We start from the raw sequence: 22,279 nt of genomic DNA, 5'->3' as shown, positions 1-22,279 counted from the left end.
TCTCTTTCCCCCCCATCCGGATCTCTTTCCCCCCCATCCGGATCTCTTTCCCCCCCCCATCCGGATCTCTTTCCCCCCCATCCGGATCTCATTTCTCCCCCCATCCGGATCTCTTCCCCCCCCCCATCCGGATCTCTTCCCCCCCCCATCCGCTTCTCTCCCTGCCCCCATCCGCTTCTCCCCCCCCATCCGCTTCTCCCCCCCCATCCGCTTCTCCGCCCCCCCATCCGCTTCTCCCCCCCATCCGCTTCTCCCCCCCCATCCGCTTCTCCCCCCCATCCGCTTCTCCCCCCCATCCGCTTCTCCCCCCATCCGCCTCCTCCCCCCCATCCGCCTCTTCCTCCCCCCTCCCCATCCGCCTCTTCCTCCCCCCTCCCCATCCGCCTCTTCCTCCCCCCTCCCCATCCGCCTCTTCCTCCCCCCCCCATCCGCCTCTTCCTCCCCCCCCATCCGCCTCTTCCTCCCCCCCCATCCGCCTCTTCCTCCCCCCCCCCCCATCCGCCTCTTCCTCCCCCCCCATCCGCCTCTTCCTCCCCCCCCCATCCGCCTCTTCCTCCCCCCCCATCCGCCTCTTCCTCCCCCCCCATCCGTCTCTTCCTCCCCCCCATCCGCCTCTTTTCCCCCCCCATCCGCCTCTTCCCCCCCCATCCGCCTCTTTCCCCCCCCATCCGCCTCTTTCCCCCCCCATCCGCCTCTTTCCCCCCCCATCCGCCTCTTTCCCCCCCCATCTGCCTCTTTCCCCCCCCATCCGCCTCTTTCCCCCCCATCCGCCTCTTTCCCCCCCCATCTGCCTCTTTCCCCCCCCCATCCGCCTCTTCACCCCCCCATCCGCCTCTTCACCCCCCCATCCGCCTCTTCACCCCCCCATCCGCCTCTTCACCCCCCCATCCGCCTCTTCACCCCCCCATCCGCCTCTTCACCCCCCCATCCGCCTCTTCACCCCCCCATCCGCCTCTTCACCCCCCCATCCGCCTCTTCACCCCCCCATCCGCCTCTTCACCCCCCCATCCGCCTCTTCACCCCCCCATCCGCCTCTTCACCCCCCCATCCGCCTCTTCACCCCCCCATCCGCCTCTTCACCCCCCCCATCCGCCTCTTCACCCCCCCATCCGCCTCTTCACCCCCCCATCCGCCTCTTCACCCCCCCATCCGCCTCTTCACCCCCCCATCCGCCTCTTCACCCCCCCATCCGCCTCTTCACCCCCCCATCCGCCTCTTCACCCCCCCATCCGCCTCTTCACCCCCCCATCCGCCTCTTCACCCCCCCATCCGCCTCTTCACCCCCCCATCCGCCTCTTCACCCCCCCATCCGCCTCTTCACCCCCCCATCCGCCTCTTCACCCCCCCATCCGCCTCTTCACCCCCCCATCCGCCTCTTCACCCCCCCATCCGCCTCTTCACCCCCCCATCCGCCTCTTCACCCCCCCCCATCCGCCTCTTCACCCCCCCCCCATCCGCCTCTTCACCCCCCCCCATCCGCCTCTTCACCCCCCCCCCATCCGCCTCTTCACCCCCCCCTCCATCCGCCTCTTACCCCCCCCCCCCATCCGCCTCTTACCCCCCCCCCTATCCGCCTCTTACCCCCCATCCGCCCAACCTCCATCTGGCTCTCTCCCACCCCCCACAATCCGGCGACCCGGCTCTACTCCCCCCGACCAGGCTCCACTCCCCCGCCCTGTCTAGTTTTCTTCCCCCCCGATCCGGTTCCCTTTCTCCCCCCCCCCTTCCCCGATCCGTTTCCCTTCCTCCCCGATCCGGTTCCCTTTCCCCCCCCCCTTCCCATATCTGGTTCTCTCCCTCTAACCCCTATCCGGTTCTCTTTCTTCCCTCCACCCCTGATCCGGTTATATTACCCCCCTCCACCCCCGATCCGGTTATCTTTTCCCCCCCCTTCACCCTCTATCCGGTTCTCTTTCCTCCCTCCATACCCGATCCGGTTCTCTTTCCCCCCCCACCCCCGATGAGGCTCACTTTCCCCCACCCCCAATCTGATGCATTCCTCCTCTAACCCACACAATACGGTTCTTCCCCTACCCATCCAGTACCCCCGCAATCCGGCATGCTCCCCCTCCATAATCGGGCACGTCCCCATCCAAATCTGGCATGCCCCCTCCTGTGTCTGCTGGGATTTCAGGGCCCTCCAGTGAGGGGGGGGGAAATCGCAGCCTCGAGCCAGCATGACAACATGGAGCCAGGTGGCGGAGATATCTGGAGCCGCTTGGTACCATCTGCAGCCGTGGCTTTCCTGGCTCGCAGACTTCAGCGTCGTCTGCTTTAGCGCAGAGTGGGTGAACCAGCTGTGAGTGGGTTGGCTGTGGGAGAGACACCGGGGAAGAGGGAGATGGTCTCGCTCAGGCTCTTTGGACAGGGCAGTTCTGAGAGTTGGAGGATGAGAGCCTGTGGTATTCTGTTGGGTATTGTGTTAGACCATGGGCATACTGTAGTATTGTTTGGAAAAGGACAGTCAAGACTGCAGCCAATTATCTCTAAGCCTTTTGGTGCAGCGATTGTGACTTTAATTCATTTGTTGCTGACTGAACCAGAGGCATGTGACAGATCAGGGCTGGTGCCAGGGCCTCACTCTCTACTAGCAGTACTTTCTATGACCTTGTTATTCCTCATTTTTAGCCATTTTTCCCTCTAGGTCTGCGAGGAACAGAAGTGTGAGGAGGAAGTCTTTCCTTTGGCAATGAATTACCTGGACAGATTCTTATCAATTGTACCAACTACCAAATGCCACCTGCAGCTGCTCGGAGCGGTCTGTATGTTCCTTGCATCAAAGTTCAAAGAGACTATTCCTCTGACAGCGGAAAAGCTTTGCATTTACACTGACAACTCTATCAGACCACGCGAGCTTCTGGTAATTTCACAATCTGCAGTTGTCTATGCAAAAATTTCAATGTTGCAAATGAGCACTTGGGGGCCTATCTAGACTTGGCCTCTTTTCAAAATAAACTTCCAACTGAAGTATAAAATTACGTTTAAGGTTTGCACTTAATAGGAAATCTTGGTGTTCAGATGGAAAGACTCATTCAGATCTTAAACTACTCTCATAATTGTGACTATTCACATATTTTCTTCGCAATATAATTAAATTATAGAGGACATTTATAAAATAAATGGCACTTCTGTTCCTTAATGTTTGGGAAAAAAAGTATTGAATTACTGCAGTTACCACTTTCTTCAGTTGGAAATGTGAGTAAACCTCTTGCAACTAAAGTGTCCAGAATCTTGATGGCTGAACTGTGAGAGTCTACTGAGCACAAATTAAAATGTAAAAATGAAGAAAACCAGATATACTCTGGGTTTCTTTTCAACAAAATAATTTGGGAAACCTTTGCTATCATTGCTTACTGAATAATTTTAACACGGCTCAGTCCAATATTTGAAGTGCATTGCTGAAAAGGGTGGTATGTACTTAGAAGTGCAGGACCTGGTCTGTTCCTGCTAACAGTGAAGTGAATAGTGCAAATTTCAGTCTGTAGCACCCTCTGGAGGTAGATATTCAAGACTTCACCCTGAATGTGCCAATTGTTCTTCTACCATACAGTGGTATTATTATTTGAAATGTCTTCTGAAAGACTTTCTGGTACAGTTGATTTTCTCCCCCTCTATCGTTGCCTCCTGGTGATGCATTTAACCTTTTATCTCTCTGTTAGGAGTGGGAGTTAGTAGTTTTGGGAAAGTTGAAGTGGAACCTTGCAGCAGTGACTCCACATGACTTCATTGAACACATCCTGAAGAAGCTTCCTCTTCCTAAAGATAAGCTGCACTTGATCCGAAAACATGCACAGACCTTCATTGCCCTTTGTGCCACAGGTATGAGAGGTCTAGTATCTGCAACAGGTAGTGTTTATGTATATGAACAGGATATGTTGGAGGGGGAAGCTTGCACTTGATTGCCATAGTGAACCAAACTAAACCTTGAGTTGGCTCTGTTTGTGCTTTCTGAAATTTACGCCAAAAATGGTGACCCTCGTGCTGTTAAGGTGAATTGGACATTCTGAATTCTCCCTCTGTGTACCCGAACAGACACCAGAATGTGGCGACTAGGGGTTTTTCACAGTAACTTAATTGCAGTGTTAATGTAAGCCTACTTGTGACAATAAAGATTATTATAATAAAATATTGTTTTGGCTTGTATTGGGCACAATATGCGCAGGGTACCATAACCTCTGATGAAAGGTCAGACCTGAAAAGGTTATCACTATTTCTGTCTTTAGATGCTGCCAGAGCCCCTGGGTCCACTCCCACGCCGGTTGGGAGAATTGCCTGGGCCGCCAAAATATCCGGGGAAGCGGCGGGAACGGCCCGGTCGAGTTTCGCAGGCCGGAGAATCGCCGGAGACACCGAAAATGGCGATTCTCCAGCACCCCCGCTATTCTGAGGCCCGGATGAGCCGAGCGGCCAGGCCAAAACGGCTGGTTCCCCCAGCGCCGTCCACACCTGGTCGCTGCAGTCGTGAGCGGTGTGTGAACGCTGGGGGGGGGGCGAGGGCGGATCCTGCACCGGGCTTTACCTGAAATGTGGGGTGGCCTGCGATCAGTGCCCACCGATCGTCAGGCCGTCCTCTCTGAAGGAGGACCTCCTTCCGCGGCCCCGCAAGATCCGTCCCCCATCTTCTTGCGGGGCGGATTTAGAGAGGACGGCAACCACACATGCGCGGGTTGGCGCCGGCCAACCCGCGCATGCGTGGATGACTCCCGTTATGTGGCGCCTGCCGCGTCATCTATGCGGCGCCGCTTTTACGCGGGCGACAAGGCCTGGCACGTGTAGATGACGCGGCCCCAATCCTGGCCCATTGTCAGGGCCTGAATCGGTCGGGACCGGGGCCGTTCCGCGCCGTCGTGAACCTCGACGGCGTTCACGCCGGCACGGCCACTTCGGCGTGGAGTGGAGAATCGCGCCCCCTATGTTTTCCAGCATCTTTTGTTTATTTCTGATTTCCAGCATCCACATTATTTTTACCTTCTATTACACGGCACATCAAAATTTGTTTGAGAATTTTTTTCACTAGAAATGAAAGCTTTTATTGTTGCTTTTTAACTTTAATCTTTAAAAATCTTGTCAGTTTACATTTCCTGTGAACTTTTTCCATTCCAACTTCTTTTGTTGGCATTTATAATGGAAATTGTAAACGTTATCACACTGTAATTATACTGTCGTATCAATGAAGGGGCTGTAGCACCCCCATCAGTGGAAGGCTATGACTGCAATGCAACCAGTTTACGTGGCCAATTTCCATTAGAAATGTAGACATAGGAATTCATTAACGAAACCTACAAATAAGGACAGTATGAAAATAACATTTGGGCTCCATTATGTCTGCATGCCCTGATTCAGTTATCTCTTCTCTGTAGCTGCTTTACCTGAAGGATATAGTTGATTTTGACTCCCTTTTGTCCAATGTTATGGTAGATTTACTGGCATATTAATATATTTTGTCATTTATTTCCAGTATGTACATGCTGACTCATAAATTCTGTTCGGAGCTGGTTGATAGAGCGCTACGTTTCACGCAATTAAGATTTATAAACCGATTATACACTAATTTTATGGGGAAATATCTTTAATCAGCACCATTTTATCATTAGTGATACATGGGCTGGAATTTAACAGCGTTTTAACTTCTCCACGAAAAATACAAATTTGACAAAAGCACGGTTCCAAAGCTGGCCAAGTACCCTGTAGAAAGCAACACCATGGCTTTTGTTTTGTATAGTGCAATAAACAAAATTCAAAGACCACTGCAATAACTAAACAATAGGGGATGTGTAGAGTGACCTGCTTAAACAAGTTGGGTCCCTGTTCAGGGATTTAACATTCATAATTTAGTTTTAAAACCACCTGTCAGTTATTGAAAGAAGTTGAGAAATTTGAGATTTAAAAAATTGTATTGTTACACTATTAAATCCCACAAAAGACTCCATAGACAAAGCAGGGTATTTGGACTATCTGGTTTGTCCTTCTGTAGAAAATTAAAATTCCCTCCCATACATCATCTAACTGCCAATGAATATGAAATATATGGTTAACAATGGATCAATGCAACATTTATTTGATATGTAGTGGCAGTGTAGGCATCCACATTCAGAAGGCAGTTTCTTTTGAGACTGATATTATCACGTTAATTGCAGTATCTATAGCATATTCTTTCATTTTCAACCTGCAGTTCAAAAGCTGGATTTTTAGCCCCCCTTTAACCATTTTGACTACACATAATGTTCTTGTGATGACACATAAAAGTCTACACTAGTTCACAAAGTGACCGCTAAAATGATTCTGAGCAGAAAGCAAATCTGTAATTGTTGCCTTTGTGCACAATTTGAATCTGTTTCAGCAGTTGATGCTCGGAGCAAAGATAAGTTTGTGGAGTTAAAGGCGTTTATATCTTTGATTGCTCTTTTGCATTGGTTGGATGTTTCATGTTGAGTTCACTAGGAACACAGTTTTTTCAGTTTTATCTTTAACTACTGCAAAGCATTTGGTTTATACAGTTAACATTTATTGTGGCAGGGGTGGACTTCGGTAATTGGAGCAAGGGGCAGGAAATGTGTGGTGTAATCTAGAAACACCAGGTCCTCAAAGTTACAAGGGGGCAGGAGGTAGTTGCGCCCACCACTGGAGGCATAATGCTTGAAAAAAGCACTTGAGTGTTTCCGGCTGAGTCCATGGCCTCGAAAGCTCCAGAGAGTAGATTTCTCCCATCTTGTAAATGTCAATTAATGCCTGGGAATCTGTGCATTGCCTTGTCCTAGAAATGGGACAGCGAATGTTTGGGCCCTGTGTCCTTGGTTAATTTAGTATTACAGGATATGTTTCTTTTGATGGTATATGTTTAGAAGCTGGTAAAAATGCATTCAAGTTTAATATAAAGTGAATGTTTGAGATTATTACATGGAGTGATATAGATGAAATTTGTTTTTTTATTTGCTTCCAAATAAATATTATCTAGTATGCAGCAAAGATGTCACATTAATAAATGAAGAAGCTGGGTGGCGCAGTGCTTAGCACTGCTGTCTCATGGAGCCGAGGACTGGGGTTCGATCCCGGCCCCTGTGGAGTTTGCACATTCTCCCCTGTCTGCGTGGGTCTCACCCCCACAACCCAAAGATGTGCCGGGAGTAGGTAGATTGGCCACGCTAAATGGCCCCTTAATTGGAAGAAAATAATCGGGTACTCTAAATTTTAAAATAAACATGAAGAAGCCGTGCAGCGATGCAATATAAAAAGAACATTGCTGATGAAATAAATACTCGGATCGTGTCAAACAGGGCAGCCTCAAAGACAAAATTTGTGCATAGCTCTGAGCTGACCTTCACTCTATTAGAAATGAGAAACCACAATCCAATGGGCAGTTCTGACAAAAAAGATGTTCTTATCTCCCTGCATTGAAGACTATCTGTGATAAGTGTGATTGGCTTCTGCAGATGTTTTACTTTTCAGACTTTAGCATGCTTTTTTAATAACCTGATTAGTCAGGTAAAACAGAGGTCATTGAAATTCTGGCTACTGTGTCAGCTAAGATGTTTTCAACTGCTGAGAATATTTCTTCCCTGGTATCTGACTTGAAGTCTGATGGCAAAATATAACAGATAGGAAATGGTATACTAAAAGTTGTGCTTTCCATTTTACTTTATACCCACCATTAGGTTTGTTCTAATTAAAATTGGGTAATGCCCTATCTTATAGTGGAAGGAATGAAAATCATTTAATGCACACGTGCATTTCCACTCTTAAGCCGAGTTAGTTGTGTTTAAACTGGCCCGTCTTTCTGAAGAACATTTCTATTTACTAAGTGCCTTCATAACTCATGTGTCCCAAAGTGTGTCTCTCTCACATTTAAAGAATTACTTGAAGTAGTTGTATTGGTAACTGTTGACTGAGAAGTACCTAATAATTAGCGTCTGATTAAGTGTGTTGGCTGAAGTGCAGTTTTTGATGTGGATTTCCTGAAGCATTGCTCACAATTCAGATAATGTGCTTGAAAGAAACATTGATACCATGTTGCGCACCATATTATTCTGCTGGTACAGTTAAGGCCACAAAGCCTAATTGCTGCTAATAGTGGATGAGGTTGTGCCGAGTTTAATTTTTCATCCGGCTGCAGTTCAGAACCCAGAATGCAATGTCATGTCTTTATTCTTTGTGTAGATTGCTCAGATTGCAGGCATTCTGACTCTTGTCCAAAAATGTCTTGGTTATGAGGAGAATGTCTGTTTATTCCAAGCGATCAATTTTCTTTCCCTCTACCATTCTTAACACAAAGCAAATTTAAATGTGTGACACTTGAATTGTGACAAACTCATGCTAAATATACCGGTTTGTTTTGTAATTATAGTTTGGAAAATAAATATAAGAGAACTGCACCGTCTATAATTTTTGTTTGTACTACATAGAGGAACACTACAAATTTCATCACATAAACATTTTAGGAACAAAATCCCTATTTCTCAAAATATTGTAATTTCTCGTTAGTGTTGTAGTTCAATGACTGCTTAATTATTCCTAATTCTAACACACTACCTTTTAGGTGATCCACAATAATGCTGTCCTTTTTTTAATTTAAAAAAAAAAAAATCTCCCTTGCTCGCCTGGTCGGGTGAGCTGGCAAGCCACATGTGTGAAATTGGTGCCCTGCGCCCCCCCCCCCCCCCCAAGTCTTTTGTGAGCATGTCAGCTTGAATTCATATCAGTAGGAAGGTCATTTCCATGATTTTCAATAGCAAAGATGAGGAGATGGTTTCAAACAATGGTGCCACACTCTCCCGTTAGAGACACTTGCCTCAACAGTTGCAGTAGTTAATTAATATGCTAAAAATAGGCGCTACTGATACAAATCACTGCCTGTTGCACAACAAAGAGGGGACATGTGGAGCTTTGATAGCCAAGTTTATGGTGCTTGTTACAGAGGAAAGGAAGAGTGGAGATAGAAGCTATGCAAGTCTTTTGGAGGCTAGGCATTAGTCACTCTGGGCCTCTGGCCATTTGCTAGCTGTCTCATTTGCATTGTGAATGACACTGAAGGAGCTTACAAGGTTATTGGGCAATGAAATGCGTTCATGTGACCACACGTGGAAGCAGACCTACAGCAGTGTTGGTTGGCAGGGGCACTGTGGCTCTTTATTCAGACATTCATGATCAGTGTGTTTCCGGGATGTCATTTTATTGAAAAGCAGGCCATATATTTTGACTCTTAGTATGTTGTAATCAGTCTGCTCATATATATTGAGGTATTATGTACGAGGTGAGGCAAGAGTTACTCTAGAAATTTGATTTAAAAATCATAGTATTGTTTGAGAGCATGTACAGTTTTTAAACCTCTGTTTTACCTGACTCTGCAGACTTCAAATTTGCCATGTATCCACCATCAATGATTGCGACTGGAAGTGTGGGGGCAGCAATTTGTGGACTTCAGCTTGATATTGGTGACAGTTCCCTTTCGAGTGACAACCTGACGGATCTCCTGGCCAAGATCACACACACTGATGTGGTGAGTATCCTGTTACACTATTCAAAGGCCCTGACAGATGGTTGGCAACCAATATCTTGTCCACAACTATGTTCGATCTTTGTTGAAAATCCACACGCAGCTGACTGTAGGTGCAAAAATGGCAATATTCCTGGAACATATTTCAGGGTACTTAGAGATTGACCCACTGAGATAATGTGTTAAAATGGATAAATTTGGATAAACCAATGGGGAAGTGAGAAAATGAGGCTTTACTTTGCGTAATAGTGGACGAATTTAACATCCTTGCAAAGCAGTGGATTCTTACAAAATAATGTCTTGAGGAATTACTGGGTCTCCATTCCTGTTTTGTGAATATAGGTATAACGGCTTAGCAACACTGCATTTATCAGCTGACTTTTTTGTCCAATATATAAATATAATATAAAAAGGCAAACACTTGAGGTGCTAGTTGAAAATGTTTTGGAGAAAGTAAATGCGTATGTTCAGAGGTAACAATATTATTGTGCTGAATAACAACTTGGTGTTGTCTTCAAGTTGCTTGCTCTCCCATCAGTGACTAATTGTGATAAAGGGCAAATGATGTGTGCAGTTGATTAGCTAGTCACAGTGCATTTGGAATTCAAGCATGGAATGATGCAGTCATTGTACTTATTCGAAATTTGGAATGTAAAAAGGTGATTTTAAGAGCGTTAGATTTGTCATAGTTGGAACGTGTGAAAACTAGGACTGGCAATTGCTGCTCTGACAGCGATGGATTATTTTTATGACTTACATTTCAGAGACTGTTTAAATTGATGTGACACTCCTGATTTTCATATGAACTGTTCAGCTGGATGATGGTGTGTGGGGGGAAGATAATGCACAGAGGATGGCTATAATTCAACTTATTACATCAATGGAAAAGTCCATTTGAGAAATGGGGAGAAATAAAATCCAACTACTTTATTCGAGGTCTCAACATTATTTTAATTGATCTATTTTTTAAAGCTTGTTTGCTGTTACTAATTATAGCTATTTTAAAGAGAAGCAGCTATGTGTTCCATCAGTTGGTCTGTAATTTGATGCTTACATGATATCTATATTTTGGCAGGGTAGAGTGTTGCTGTAGCCTTGCACAGTCTAGCCATACCTTTAGCATGACATTACTTTCCAGACTTACGACTCTACATTTAGCATTTTCTTGTCCAAAATAGAAGGTACTGTTCAAGAGCAACACTTAGCTTACAGTTATAAAGCATAAAATGTGAATCAAATATACATGCTGCATGGCTCTTATTGCCACTGATGGAATGGTGTTTGCATATTCAGGAATAATTCTTCTTGCATTCCATGCCTAAGGTCCTTACCGATTATTTGCCAAACCACAGCAAATTGCCATGGTTATTTTAATATGGGTAGAGCGAGAATCTACTGGGGACATGGGAGCAAATCATGCAAATATTGGTATAAATTAGTAGCACAGAGCATGAACCGACATGTCAAAAGTCACTTGATATAAGATTTTGTATATACGAAAACGTCTGCACTGGCTCATTGGTAGGACCACTACTTTTTTTGATGCGTATTAGACTTAGTGTATGCAGAGCACAATTTCAGAATTTTCCAATGACATGCAGTTCACAATATTTACAAGTTATGAGACGGATAGTGATAGACCTCCAAGAGGATGTGGGTTGGTGGAATGTGTGCACACGTGTCAGATGAAATTAAATGTAGATAAGTGTGAAGCAATACATTTTTGTAGGAGGAACAAGGAGATGCCTTATAAACTGAGGGCCACAATTCTAAAGGAGATGAAGGAACAGAGCGACCTGGGGGTATATGTGCACAAATCATTGAGGGTGAAAGGGCAGATTGAGAAAGTGGTTAAAAAGGCATGCGGGGAGCCTGAGCTAGGGACAATTGATTACAAAAGTAAGGAAGTACTTTGCAAAGCACTGGCTCAGCCTCAGTTGGAATATTGCGTCCAATTCTAGGCACCATCCTTTAGGTTGGATGTGATGACTTTAGAGAGTGCAGGAAAACATTACGAGAATAGTTCCCGGGATAAGGCACTTCAGGTGTGTAGATAGATTGAAAAAGCAAGGGTTGTTCTTCTTAGAGGAGATTTGATAGAGGTACTCAAAATCATGAGGGGTCTAAACAGAGTAGATAGAAACTATTTCCACTCCTACTAGGACTTGGAACCATGGGGAACCAATTTAAGTTGAATGGCATAAGAACCAACAGTGACATGAGAGAACTTGCTTACACAGTGGGGATTGCATTAGGATTTGGAATGTACTACCTCAGAATATGGTGGAGATATCTATTGGGGCTTTCAAAAGGGAATTGGATAAGCATTTAAAGAGAGAACTTGCAGGGCTAAGAAATGAACCAACTGAATTGCTCTTGTGCAGAACTGGCATGGACATGATGGGCCAAAGGTCTCCTTTGTTGTAACCATTCTGTGATTAGCAAGAACACCGTGAGTAAGGTACTAAAAGTGAAAAGCCATGAAAATTACATTGCTCATGTCCTGATGGAAAAGTCAAGTATTGCAGGTATGGCCAAATCACTACCTAAATTCCCGCTGCTCTTGTGTTTAAAAGACAAAACTGACATTAAAAGGAGGGTCCAATGTACATCAGGTATTGTGTAAAATGTCTACAAACAACTCATGTATAAAGGAACAATTTTAATCTATTTGTGAGATGGAAGGCACTGGAACTAGAGAGATTAAGGCATTTGAACTGGTATGCAGCATGTATTTATTTAAGTTCTCGTTAATTGCTTGTACACATATGTATAATATTGCAGGTAATGATATCCAAATAACTAAGTATGCTTATATGCTGCTAATGAGCCACCTGATCTTTTCACAGATTAATCTGAACCCAGTGGTCAAGTAAATGCAGCCAAATGTACTGGGTCACTAACATACCAGGCATCATCATTCCCACTTGAAGCAGGCACCATGGCAGATACAACCAAAGGGAAAAAGTTTATAGTGATGTTGAGCAGAAAGTTCCAGGAAAGGTACAGAACACTGATTTAGAGTAGCGCTGGAGGAGGCAGTTGTTACGAAGTAGACGTACAGTATGCTGCATATTCCTCTCCTGACTGGCTTTGCAGATCCTGCCCTACATAAAATTGAACTGATCTAAAATCTGCTGCCTGTACCTATGCACGCTCCAAGTTCCATTTACCCATCATCCCTGTGCTTGCTAGCCCTCACTGGCTCCCCACGCAACAACACCTCTTATTTTAAAATCCTCATTCTCCTATTCAAATCTCTCCTTGGCCTCTCCATCCCTATCTGTGCAGCCACCTCCACCACCACAAGCCTTTGAGATCTCTGTGCTCCTCTAACTCTGGCCTCGTGCACATGCATGACTTTGACCATTTCGCTGGGGTCTCGAACTCCCTGAACCCTCCAGCCTCTCTACCTCTTTTTGTTTCTCTAAAATGCTTTTTAAAAAGCTACCTCTTTGATCAACCTTTTGGTCATCTTTCCTAATTGCTCCTATGGCTTGGTATCAAAAATGTTTTTTATTGTTATCACTCTTGTTAAGTAGTTTGGGACATTTTACTGTGTTAAGGTAGACTACTTTATACGTAGAAAGAAAGACTTGTATTTATGGTTCATTTCACAACTGCAGGATGTCTCAAAGTGCTTTACAGCCAATTAAGTACTTTCAAAGTGAAGCCATTGTTGCAGTGTAGGAAACGTGGTAGCTCATTTGTGCCTAGGTAACAATTTTTAAATAGCGAGACACGCTGACTCTTTTAAATAAAAACAATTGTTGGACGCATATGTGACTTTCGCATTGAAAGATACAAGGTTGACTAGAGACTTATTTCTGAACAATGGTGACTCGTGATCTTAGACTAGAGTTCAATCTTATATTCAGCCAGCTGGACGTTTGTCAAAATAATTAGCTGTTTTAATCTTCCTGTCCAAGTTCATCAGTCTATGGAAAAAAGATGTGTAATAAGGGCCAGAAAAAATCTGTTTATATGATCTTCATTGAGGGATCAATATTGGTTAGGACACTGGGAATAGCTCCATTGTTCAAAATTGTTATGTGCAATCTTTTACGTCCACCAAACAGGCAGATGGTGCCTCAGTTTATTGTTAATCTGAAAGACACCACCTCCAACTCTGCAGTACAGCTCGAGAGTGTCAGCCTTGATTTTTGTCTTCGAGCCCTGAAGTGGGACTTAAACCTGGAACCTTGTGACCCACTGCTGTCACTAGAAGTTGGTTGTTGGATTTTTCTCTTGAGGATAAACAATGCCACGCTTTCAACTTCTTAGTTCGGATAAGTTACCTTAGGTATCAGTTGTGTTACGATCCCAGCTGATGTTACTACTGGACAATCGGGTCCCAGAATGGAACCCTGACCGTACCTTTTTTAAAAATTAGAAACGTGGATGAACCAAGTCACAGGACTGCCAGTTTACTTTTATCAAAGGACTAAAACATGGATTATAATAATATAAGAATCTTTATTGTCACAAGTAGGCTTACATTAATACTACAATGAAGATACTGTGAAAAGCCCCTAGCCGCCATATTCCGGTGTCTGTTTGGGTATACGGGGAGAATTTAGAATGTCCAAATTGCCTAACAGCACGTCTTTCGGGACTTGCGGGAGGAAACCTGAGCATCCGGAGGAAACCCACGCAGACACAGAAGAACGTGCAGACTCCACAGAGACAGTGACCCAAGCCAGGAATCAAACCTGGGACCCTGGAGCTGTGAAGCAACAGTGCTACGCACTGTGCTACGCACTGTGCTACCGTGCTGACCCGTTCTATCTGTAGATATTTATGAATCTTGTATTGTGAAGTGAGAGATGGTAGCGCAGTGGACCAGTAATTCTTCACAGATGTACACAGATTTTTAAGGATAATACAAGTTACAAAATATATCTTATAAGATCCTCAGTAAGTATACAATCTATGTAAACCAATCTATGTCAGACAACACTACACTGGAACCAAGTATCAGGCGCTGCCCAATTCAGATTCTGTGGATTTATCATCAAATTTCCCCAGATGCTTATTGCATCTGATCCATCTAGTGTCACAGGAATCTGACCTCCCTGTGTTTCCAAACTACATTCCCTTGGATTCTTTCACCAAGGATCCATTTCCAGGATTTCAATATCTCCTTTTAATATTCCTCCACAGGCTGCATTAAGGTGTCACTAGCCTTAAGGTTACTTCAGATGTCTAGCTTCTCACTGGCTGACTTCACAAGTCTGCACCTTTTAGCTCTGTCTTTAACCTTACCCCTTTTTAAAAATTCACTGAATAGTACCTTGTTCAGATTCAGTTCTTTGACTTCAGTCTTTCTTTCTGTAACTTTTCATTCCTTGGTTTCTAGAACTATCTGTTCTTTAGCTTCTGGGACTTGCTTTCAGCCCTTACTGTATTGGCCTGCCGACAGTTTGTGAGAGCTTCTTTCTTCTCAGAAACCTGGTTCCAACTGAACCACAAGTGCTTATACTTTCCATTATGTGCCCCTGGTTGCTAAGTAACAGCTTAGTCTTTCTTTAAACATTGTTTGGTTTCACGTCATAAACCTTTAATTATAATGCAAGCACAGTTTGAAATGAAACCAAAGCCCACAGATGTGCAGGCACCTTTGTTTAACATGAAGCCAACTAAAGTTTTAATCCTTTCTTACATAGACACACAAAGCCAAACCCACTTAAAGCTAGAAATTTGTTTCTAATACCCATAAATAGAAATATAGATTACTTAAAATGACTTCTGTTCCCTGATAGTTGATTGCTTTTATCTGGTTGGGTTATCACAAAATTATATTGCAAGCACATGGAAGCAACTTTGTGACTCATGTATTGCCACACTGAATACAATGTGGGACTGAAGATGATGGTCATTCTGGTAGAACCTATTGTAATGGGGGGAGTCTACTGGAATAGCCAGAAATTGTGCCAGGACATGGATATGCCAAACCTTGCCATGGGCTGAAGTTTGCAATGTGCTCTTACTGAGGCAGAAATTCTACTCACTCTTGCAAGGGGCATTTGATGTGAGGAATACAGGGATGAGGATTCCCTCCATCCAGAATTCCTTCTCCATGCTGAGTTGGATTAACCTGAAGCTGAACCAAACCTATAGCGTCAGTTTGAGGGGGGGTGGGGGGGGGGTGCTTCAGGTGAAACCCCCAAACTGACAGTGGCCTGTAATTATGACTTTTTCTCCTGATCCTTTGAACTTGTGGCAGATGCCACTGATAAGTGTATCCCAGCATTTACACCCCTTTGCCACTCCCCTCCCCAAAGTGAATATTCAGCCCCATGGAATGCCAAGTTATTGAATCTACATCAGCCCTTTGTATTTGAGTGCTGTTGATATTAGGAAAACTTTGTGTGCACTGTCAAGGTAGAAGGATCTTTAGGATGGGGGGTCATGTACTACTTTGCTGGCAAACTAAAGACTTATCCACTCATTGTGCTGCTTAATGCTTGTGGTTTGGAAGCATATGACAGGACTTGCTCCCTCATCCTGCTTTGTTTGTTTGCAGACTGTGCTTAGTATGCAGGAAAACAGCAGCCAGGATTGACTGAAATGAATGGAAGAATGAGATTGTTTCTTAGTTGTATTTGGTTGAGTTGGCAGCTATTAGCATTCATTCAATTTCTCAATCTGAATGCATTGCATGTGGAGTAACAGTGGGGTGATGCAGCTACATAAAATAATTCTTCTGTTCCATCACATCCCATTAACAGTGCAAAGCAGAATGTTGCAGGTGACTCTGTGCCAGTGATCTTAAAAATCAGGCAAGTGAGTTTTAAAGTGTTTCTAAAGGCAATTGTAAATTTTAACCCCTTTTGTGTTGAAATAACCTTAGTTTGTTTAGTATACTCTTAGTATAATATGTGTGACTAATGTACTTCAGGATTTCAGATTGGCTTTAATGATTCTGTTGCAGCCTGGGAAACTAGTGTTGAAAGATTCAAATAACGTTGTTTTACACATCCTGTGAAATTTGTGTAATGGAAATAAATGAATCAAATTTTTTTCTTAGATAACAATTTCTAAATAGGGAGGTACATTGACCCTTTTTAAATAAAAACAATTGTTGGATGCATCAATGGCTTTCACCTTGAAAGGTATAAGGTTGACTATTTATAAAGAATGGTGAGTCATGATCTCTGAGACTGGAGTTCAATTTTATATTCAGCCAGCTGGACGTTAGTCAAAATTTTCTGTTTTAATCTTCCTGTCCAAATTCCTCCATCTATGGAAAAAGCTGGAACTCTAGCTTGTGTGAAAGCTTCGTTACCTTCCCTGATCATTTACATAAAATCTTCAGTAACCCTCTCATCCACTTATAGAAGTTTGCAGTTGTCTTTCACCCCTTGTTCCCTTCCTAATTTATTTCGCAAAAATAATAGGTTCCTAGGTTTTAGTGTTGCTAGGGAAGAATACCATGTTCTACTGCCAGTATCTAATTTCCTGTGTTCTTTTGATCCCAGTAATTTGAAGCAGTGGCATAGTTCAGCTACTTTTCACAAGTTATTAACAAGCACCAATAATGGAAAGTTTCTAATGGAAAAAAATCAATCCCAGCTGATTCATACAAGAAAGAAAAATTTCTGAGTCGTCATCTCAATCGACAATTTATTCAATTTTCTTCATTTATCAAATATCTTGGTAATTAGAACTCCCATTTGCATTCAAAATGGTATGCAAAGGAAAGTACCTTGCACCCCTTACCAATGACAAATATTTAACAACCAGCTTTGTTAGTAGCTTTTGAGCTACATATAACCGCCACTTCAGCACTTTACAAGAAAGACAATGGGCGAAACTCTCCGGTATCGGCGCGATGTCCGCCGACTGGCGCCCAAAACGGCGCAAATCAGTCGGGCATCGCGCCGCCCCAAAGGTGCAGAATGCTCCGCATCTTGGGGGGGGGCCGAGCCCCAACCTTAAGGGGCTAGGCCCGCGCCGGACGAATTTCCGCCCCGCCAGCTGGCGGAAAAGGCCTTTGGTGCCCCGCCAGCTGGCTCGGAAATGACATCTCCGGGCAGCGCATGCGCGGGAGCGTTAGCGGCCGCTGACGGCATTCCCGCGCATGCGCAGTGGAGGGAGTCTCTTCCGCCTCCGCCATGGTGGAGACCGTGGCGAAGGTGGAAGGAAAAGAGTGCCCCCACGGCACAGGCCCGCCCGCGGATCGGTGGGCCCCGATCGCAGGCCAGGCCACCGTGGGGGCACCCCCCGGGGCCAGATCGCCCCGCGCCCCCCCCCCCCCCCCCCGGAGCCTGCCCGCGCCGCCTTGTCCCGCCGGTAAGGTAGGTGGTTTAATATACGCCGGCGGGACAGGCATTTTAGCGGCGGGACTTCGGCCCATCTGGGCCGGAGAATCGCGCGGGGGGGGGGGGGGGGGGGGGCGCCGCCAACCAGCGCGGCGCGATTCCCGCCCCCGCCGAATATCCGGTGCCGGAGAATTCTGCAACCGGCGGGGGCGGGATTCACGTCAGCCCCCGGCGATTCTCCGACCCGAATCTCGCCCCCTATTTTAATATCCCTCCAAACACTGATTATTTTAGATGATATTTCAGCGTAACCTGTTAAATACCATTGTTTGGTTCTGAGGACGATAACTTCTGATGCATTTGTAAATAGCTTCCCTTTAACAATGCTAAAATATTGTCCTAGATGGACTATAGATATAGAAGCAGTTGTATGTGATGGACATGATGCTCATGAAGTATCAGCTTTCCCTCTCCCCACCAGTTCAATATTTATTAGGTGTGTTATGAACTGAGTTGAACTGAGTTTTGAGAATGTGAATGCACAAATGGACCAGCTAGGGAGCAGAGCCTTATGATTGTTCTGTAATGTCTCAATAATCAAAACTGAAAGTGGTATGCATGCAGTGAGGACCAGCAGTACTTGTAAATCAAACATTGAATTCAGATTTGTAACACTTATTTTTAGAAATACTTTTCTCCCCATTAAGGTTCTCTTGGGTTGCACATCAATTTTCTTCTTGTGCAAATCTGAGATCAGGAACTTGTTTGTGCAATTGTGGGCAAGAAGATATGATAGCTACTTAATGGTGCAGCACACCATGCATGGTGCAGGCACATCATGCACTCCTTGAAGTCCCAATTTGATTTTTGTGTTTTACAAGTAGAATCCTTTATTCTAACTCTGGACAATTTCACTTGCAGCTGATGTGTGTATAAGAAAAGGTTTTTCTGTTCACTTGCCATGGTAAAAAGAGTTTTGGAAAAGGTGGTGCTCAATTGCAAAGCAGTGTGTTTCTAAGTTAATAGCAGTAACTGATTTCAGCTATTTGAAAGAGCAGGGTAGTTTAGCAGATTTATCTTATATGCTATAAAAGATGGTATCTGCAAATTTTACATTAATGTCTTGGCATTCCTTAACTGTAATAAAGGAGCACATTTGGCTCTCCATCCACTGGTGGTAGAATCACCTCAATTAGTAGAAGGATTAGCAGGAAGTTGAGTGGGATTTTTTTCATCCAGAGAGTTGAAGATCTGGAACTCAGTTCCCGAAAAGATGGTAATGGCAGAACCCCTCCTCGTGTTTTTAAAACAAAACAGTTGGATACACATATCAGATGCCATAACTACAAAGCTACAGACCAAGAGATAGAAGGAGGGATTAGGCTGGATAGCTTTTCTTTGTCTGGCACTCATGTGATAGGGGGAATGACTGTGTTGTAAATCTATGGTTTCAGGACCTCCGCATCTAATCAATGCTGGTTACTCAGTGCAGTACCAAAGGTGTGTTACATTGTTAGTGGCACCATGTTTCAGATGAGATGTTAAACCGAGCCCCCAATTGTCTGCTCAGATGGACCTAAAAGATTATGTAATCCTATTCACAGAAGAAGACCAAATGTCCTCCACAACGTTCATTTCTTAGTCCATATCATCAACCAGTTAACTGGACGATCTTTTTCATTTGCTGTTTATGGGACTTTTCTATCTACATATTGATTACTCCTGCAAAGCAAAATAAATAACCCATAAAAGATACCATCTTTTATAGCATATAAGATAAATCTGCTAAACTACCCTGCTCTTTCAAATAGCTGAAATCAGTTACTGCTATTAACTTAGAAACACACTGCTTTGCAATTGAGCACCAGCAATTCCCAAAACTCTTTTTACCATGGCAAGTGAACAGAAAAACCTTTTCTTATACACACATCAGCTGCAAGTGAAATTGTCCAGAGTTAGAATAAAGGATTCTACTTGTAAAACACAAAACTCAAATTGGGACTTCAAGGTGTGCATGACAAGTGCAAGATCTTTCCTTTTGGACTATATGCTGTAATGGCATGTTGAAGTGTAGATTTGAATGTGGGACAGTAGATTAATTTAAAAAAAGAATTGTAATAACACTGAGCTTTGGAAAGACCTAACTTCATCCACTCCCAGTCCATTGGTGCACTCTACTTGCAGGAAATGTAAAGTGGCCAATTCAAATTCATGAAGATCTACGCTGTTCTCCAATTTTAGCTTTATTAGTTCCTACTATTTGTTTGTGGTTGGTGAGTGCTGCTGGAAAGGGGACAGCATTTATTGACATTCCCTCATTTCCCTTGAGAAAGTGGTGGTGAACAGTTGCTGAAGTCAATGTGTTGTATATACTCCCAGAGATCGATTTCCAGGGTTTTTACCTAGTGAGATTGTTCCAAATCAGGATGGGAGCTTGAGAGTGGTGGTGTTTTCATACATTTGTTGTCCACGTCCTTCTAGATGATGAGAGGTCATGGGTTTAGAAGGTGCTTTCGAAGGAAACTTGGCGAGTTGCTGCAGTGCATTCTGGAGATGGTACATACTGTTGCAACTGTGCAATGATGATAAAGGGAATGTATGTTTTAAGGTGATAAATGGAGTGCTGCTTAAGCGGGCTACTTTCTCCTGGATGTTAAGATACTTAAATGTTGATAGAGCTACACTCATCCAGGAAAGTGGAGTGTATTCCATCACACTAGTGGCTTGTGCCGTCTAGTTGGTGGACAAGCATTAGGAAGTTGGAAGCTGAGTTGCTCACTCCAGCCTCTGACCTGCTTGTAGCCACAATTTATAAAGCTGATCCATCTCGGCTTCTGGTCATTGACAATCCCCAGGGTGTTGATTGTGGTGTTTTCTGAAAAGTAATGCCGTTGAATGTTAAGGGGTGATAGGTCGGTTATTTTATTGGAGATGGTAATTTCCTGTTACTTGCCACCGATCTGCCCATGGACTGATGGTTGTCCAGGTCTTAATGCATGCTGGTATTGATGCTTCAGTATCTGAGGAATGGTGAATAGAACTGAACTCTGCAATCATTAGGAAACAAACATCTCCACTTCTGACCTTGTGTTGGAGGGTAGGTTATTAATGAAACAACTGAAGATGGTTGGGCCTAGGACACTAGTATGAGAAGTTCCTGCAGCGATGATCTGGGGCTGAGATGATTTTCCTAAAGCAACTAAACAGCCATCTTCTTTTGTGCTCAGTCTGACTCCAACTGGTGGATAATTTTCTCCCTGATTCCGATTGACTTCAATTTTACGAGGGCTTCTTTATACCACACTCAATCAAATGCTGCTTCGATGCCGAAACTCGTGAATTCTACCTCACTTCTAGAATTCAACTCTTATCCTTATTTGCCCACGGCTGTAACGAGGTCTGGTGTCAAGTGGCTGTGGTGGAACCCAAACTGAGCATCAATGAGTAGGTTTTTGCTGATTAAATACCGCATGACACACTGTTGATGACATCTTTTATCATTTTGTTGATTATCAAGAATAAATTGGGGAGGTAATTGGTTGAATTGGATGTGTCCTTTTTGTGAACCGGATCCACCTGGACAATTTTCTATGTTGTCGGGTAGATGTCAATATCGTAGCTATCGAGGGCTGTATCTAGTTCTGGAATGCAAGTCTTCAGTACTGCAGTTGGGATGTTGGGTCAAGATCCATAACCTTTTCGGTATCCAGTGACTTCAGCTTCTTTATCATATACAGCTTCTTTATCATATAGAATGAGTTATACTGCGGACCACAGGAGGGATATCGAGATGATCATCCACTCAGCACTTCTGGCTGAAAATATTTGGAAATACTTCAGCCGTGTCTTTTGCACTTGCATGTTGGGCTCTCCCCTCATTGAGGATGGAGATGCTAGTCATTTTATTTGTCCTTCATCATTCACAATGGTTGTAGCAGGTCTGCAGCGTTTTGATCTGGCCCATTGTTGTGGGATCATTCAGTTGTTTATATCTGGCATGTTTTTTCCTATGTGTTGCATGCATACATTGCTGTGTTTGTAGCTTCACAAGGTTACTCTAATTTTTAGGTATGCTTGATGTTGTTCTGGCATGCTGTCCTACAGTCCTCCTTGAACCAGTGTTGACCTTAGTCCTTGATGGTAATGGTATTGTGAGTGATATGCCAGGCTATGAGATTGCTGATTGTTGAATGCAATTCGGCTGCTGATTACCTACATTGTTTCATGAAAGACTGGTGGTTTTGAACTGCTAGACCTGTCTGAATCTCTCCCATTTTAGCAGTGTGGTAATGCCACACAACATGATTGAAGGTGTCCTCAGTGTGAAGACTTGGTCACAACAAGGACTGTGCAATGGCCGCTTGTACCAATACTGTCATAATGGTGCCACCTGCAATAGGTGGATTGGTGAGAATAGGTGAGAATATTTCAAGTAGATTTTTTCCTTAGTTCTCTCAGCACCAGCCACAGGTTCTGCCTGGCAGCTATGTCCTGCTCTCGGCTAGCTCATTCAATAGTTGTGATG

At 44.3% G+C, this 22,279-nt stretch overlaps 1 protein-coding gene across 3 annotated transcripts in view; it reads left to right on the top strand.

The window, feature by feature from the left end:
- The window catches only part of ccnd2a (cyclin D2, a), a 43,460-nt gene that overhangs the window by 3,454 nt on the left and 17,727 nt on the right, over positions 1-22,279 (top strand). For 2 of the 3 annotated variants that reach the window (XM_072471507.1, XM_072471508.1), the window contains exons 2-4: positions 2,645-2,860; positions 3,660-3,819; positions 9,345-9,493. In XM_072471507.1, coding sequence (XP_072327608.1) covers positions 2,645-2,860; positions 3,660-3,819; positions 9,345-9,493 — 525 coding nt within the window. Of the gene's footprint in view, positions 1-2,644; positions 2,861-3,659; positions 3,820-9,344; positions 9,494-12,339; positions 12,492-22,279 lie in introns of those variants that run through there. The other variant, XM_072471509.1, reaches the window with a different exon arrangement.

This window comes from Scyliorhinus torazame, chromosome 13, assembly GCF_047496885.1.
Source record: "Scyliorhinus torazame isolate Kashiwa2021f chromosome 13, sScyTor2.1, whole genome shotgun sequence".
Taxonomy (NCBI): Eukaryota; Metazoa; Chordata; class Chondrichthyes; order Carcharhiniformes; family Scyliorhinidae; genus Scyliorhinus; species Scyliorhinus torazame.
This window is presented reverse-complemented; position numbering and strand designations above follow the sequence as displayed.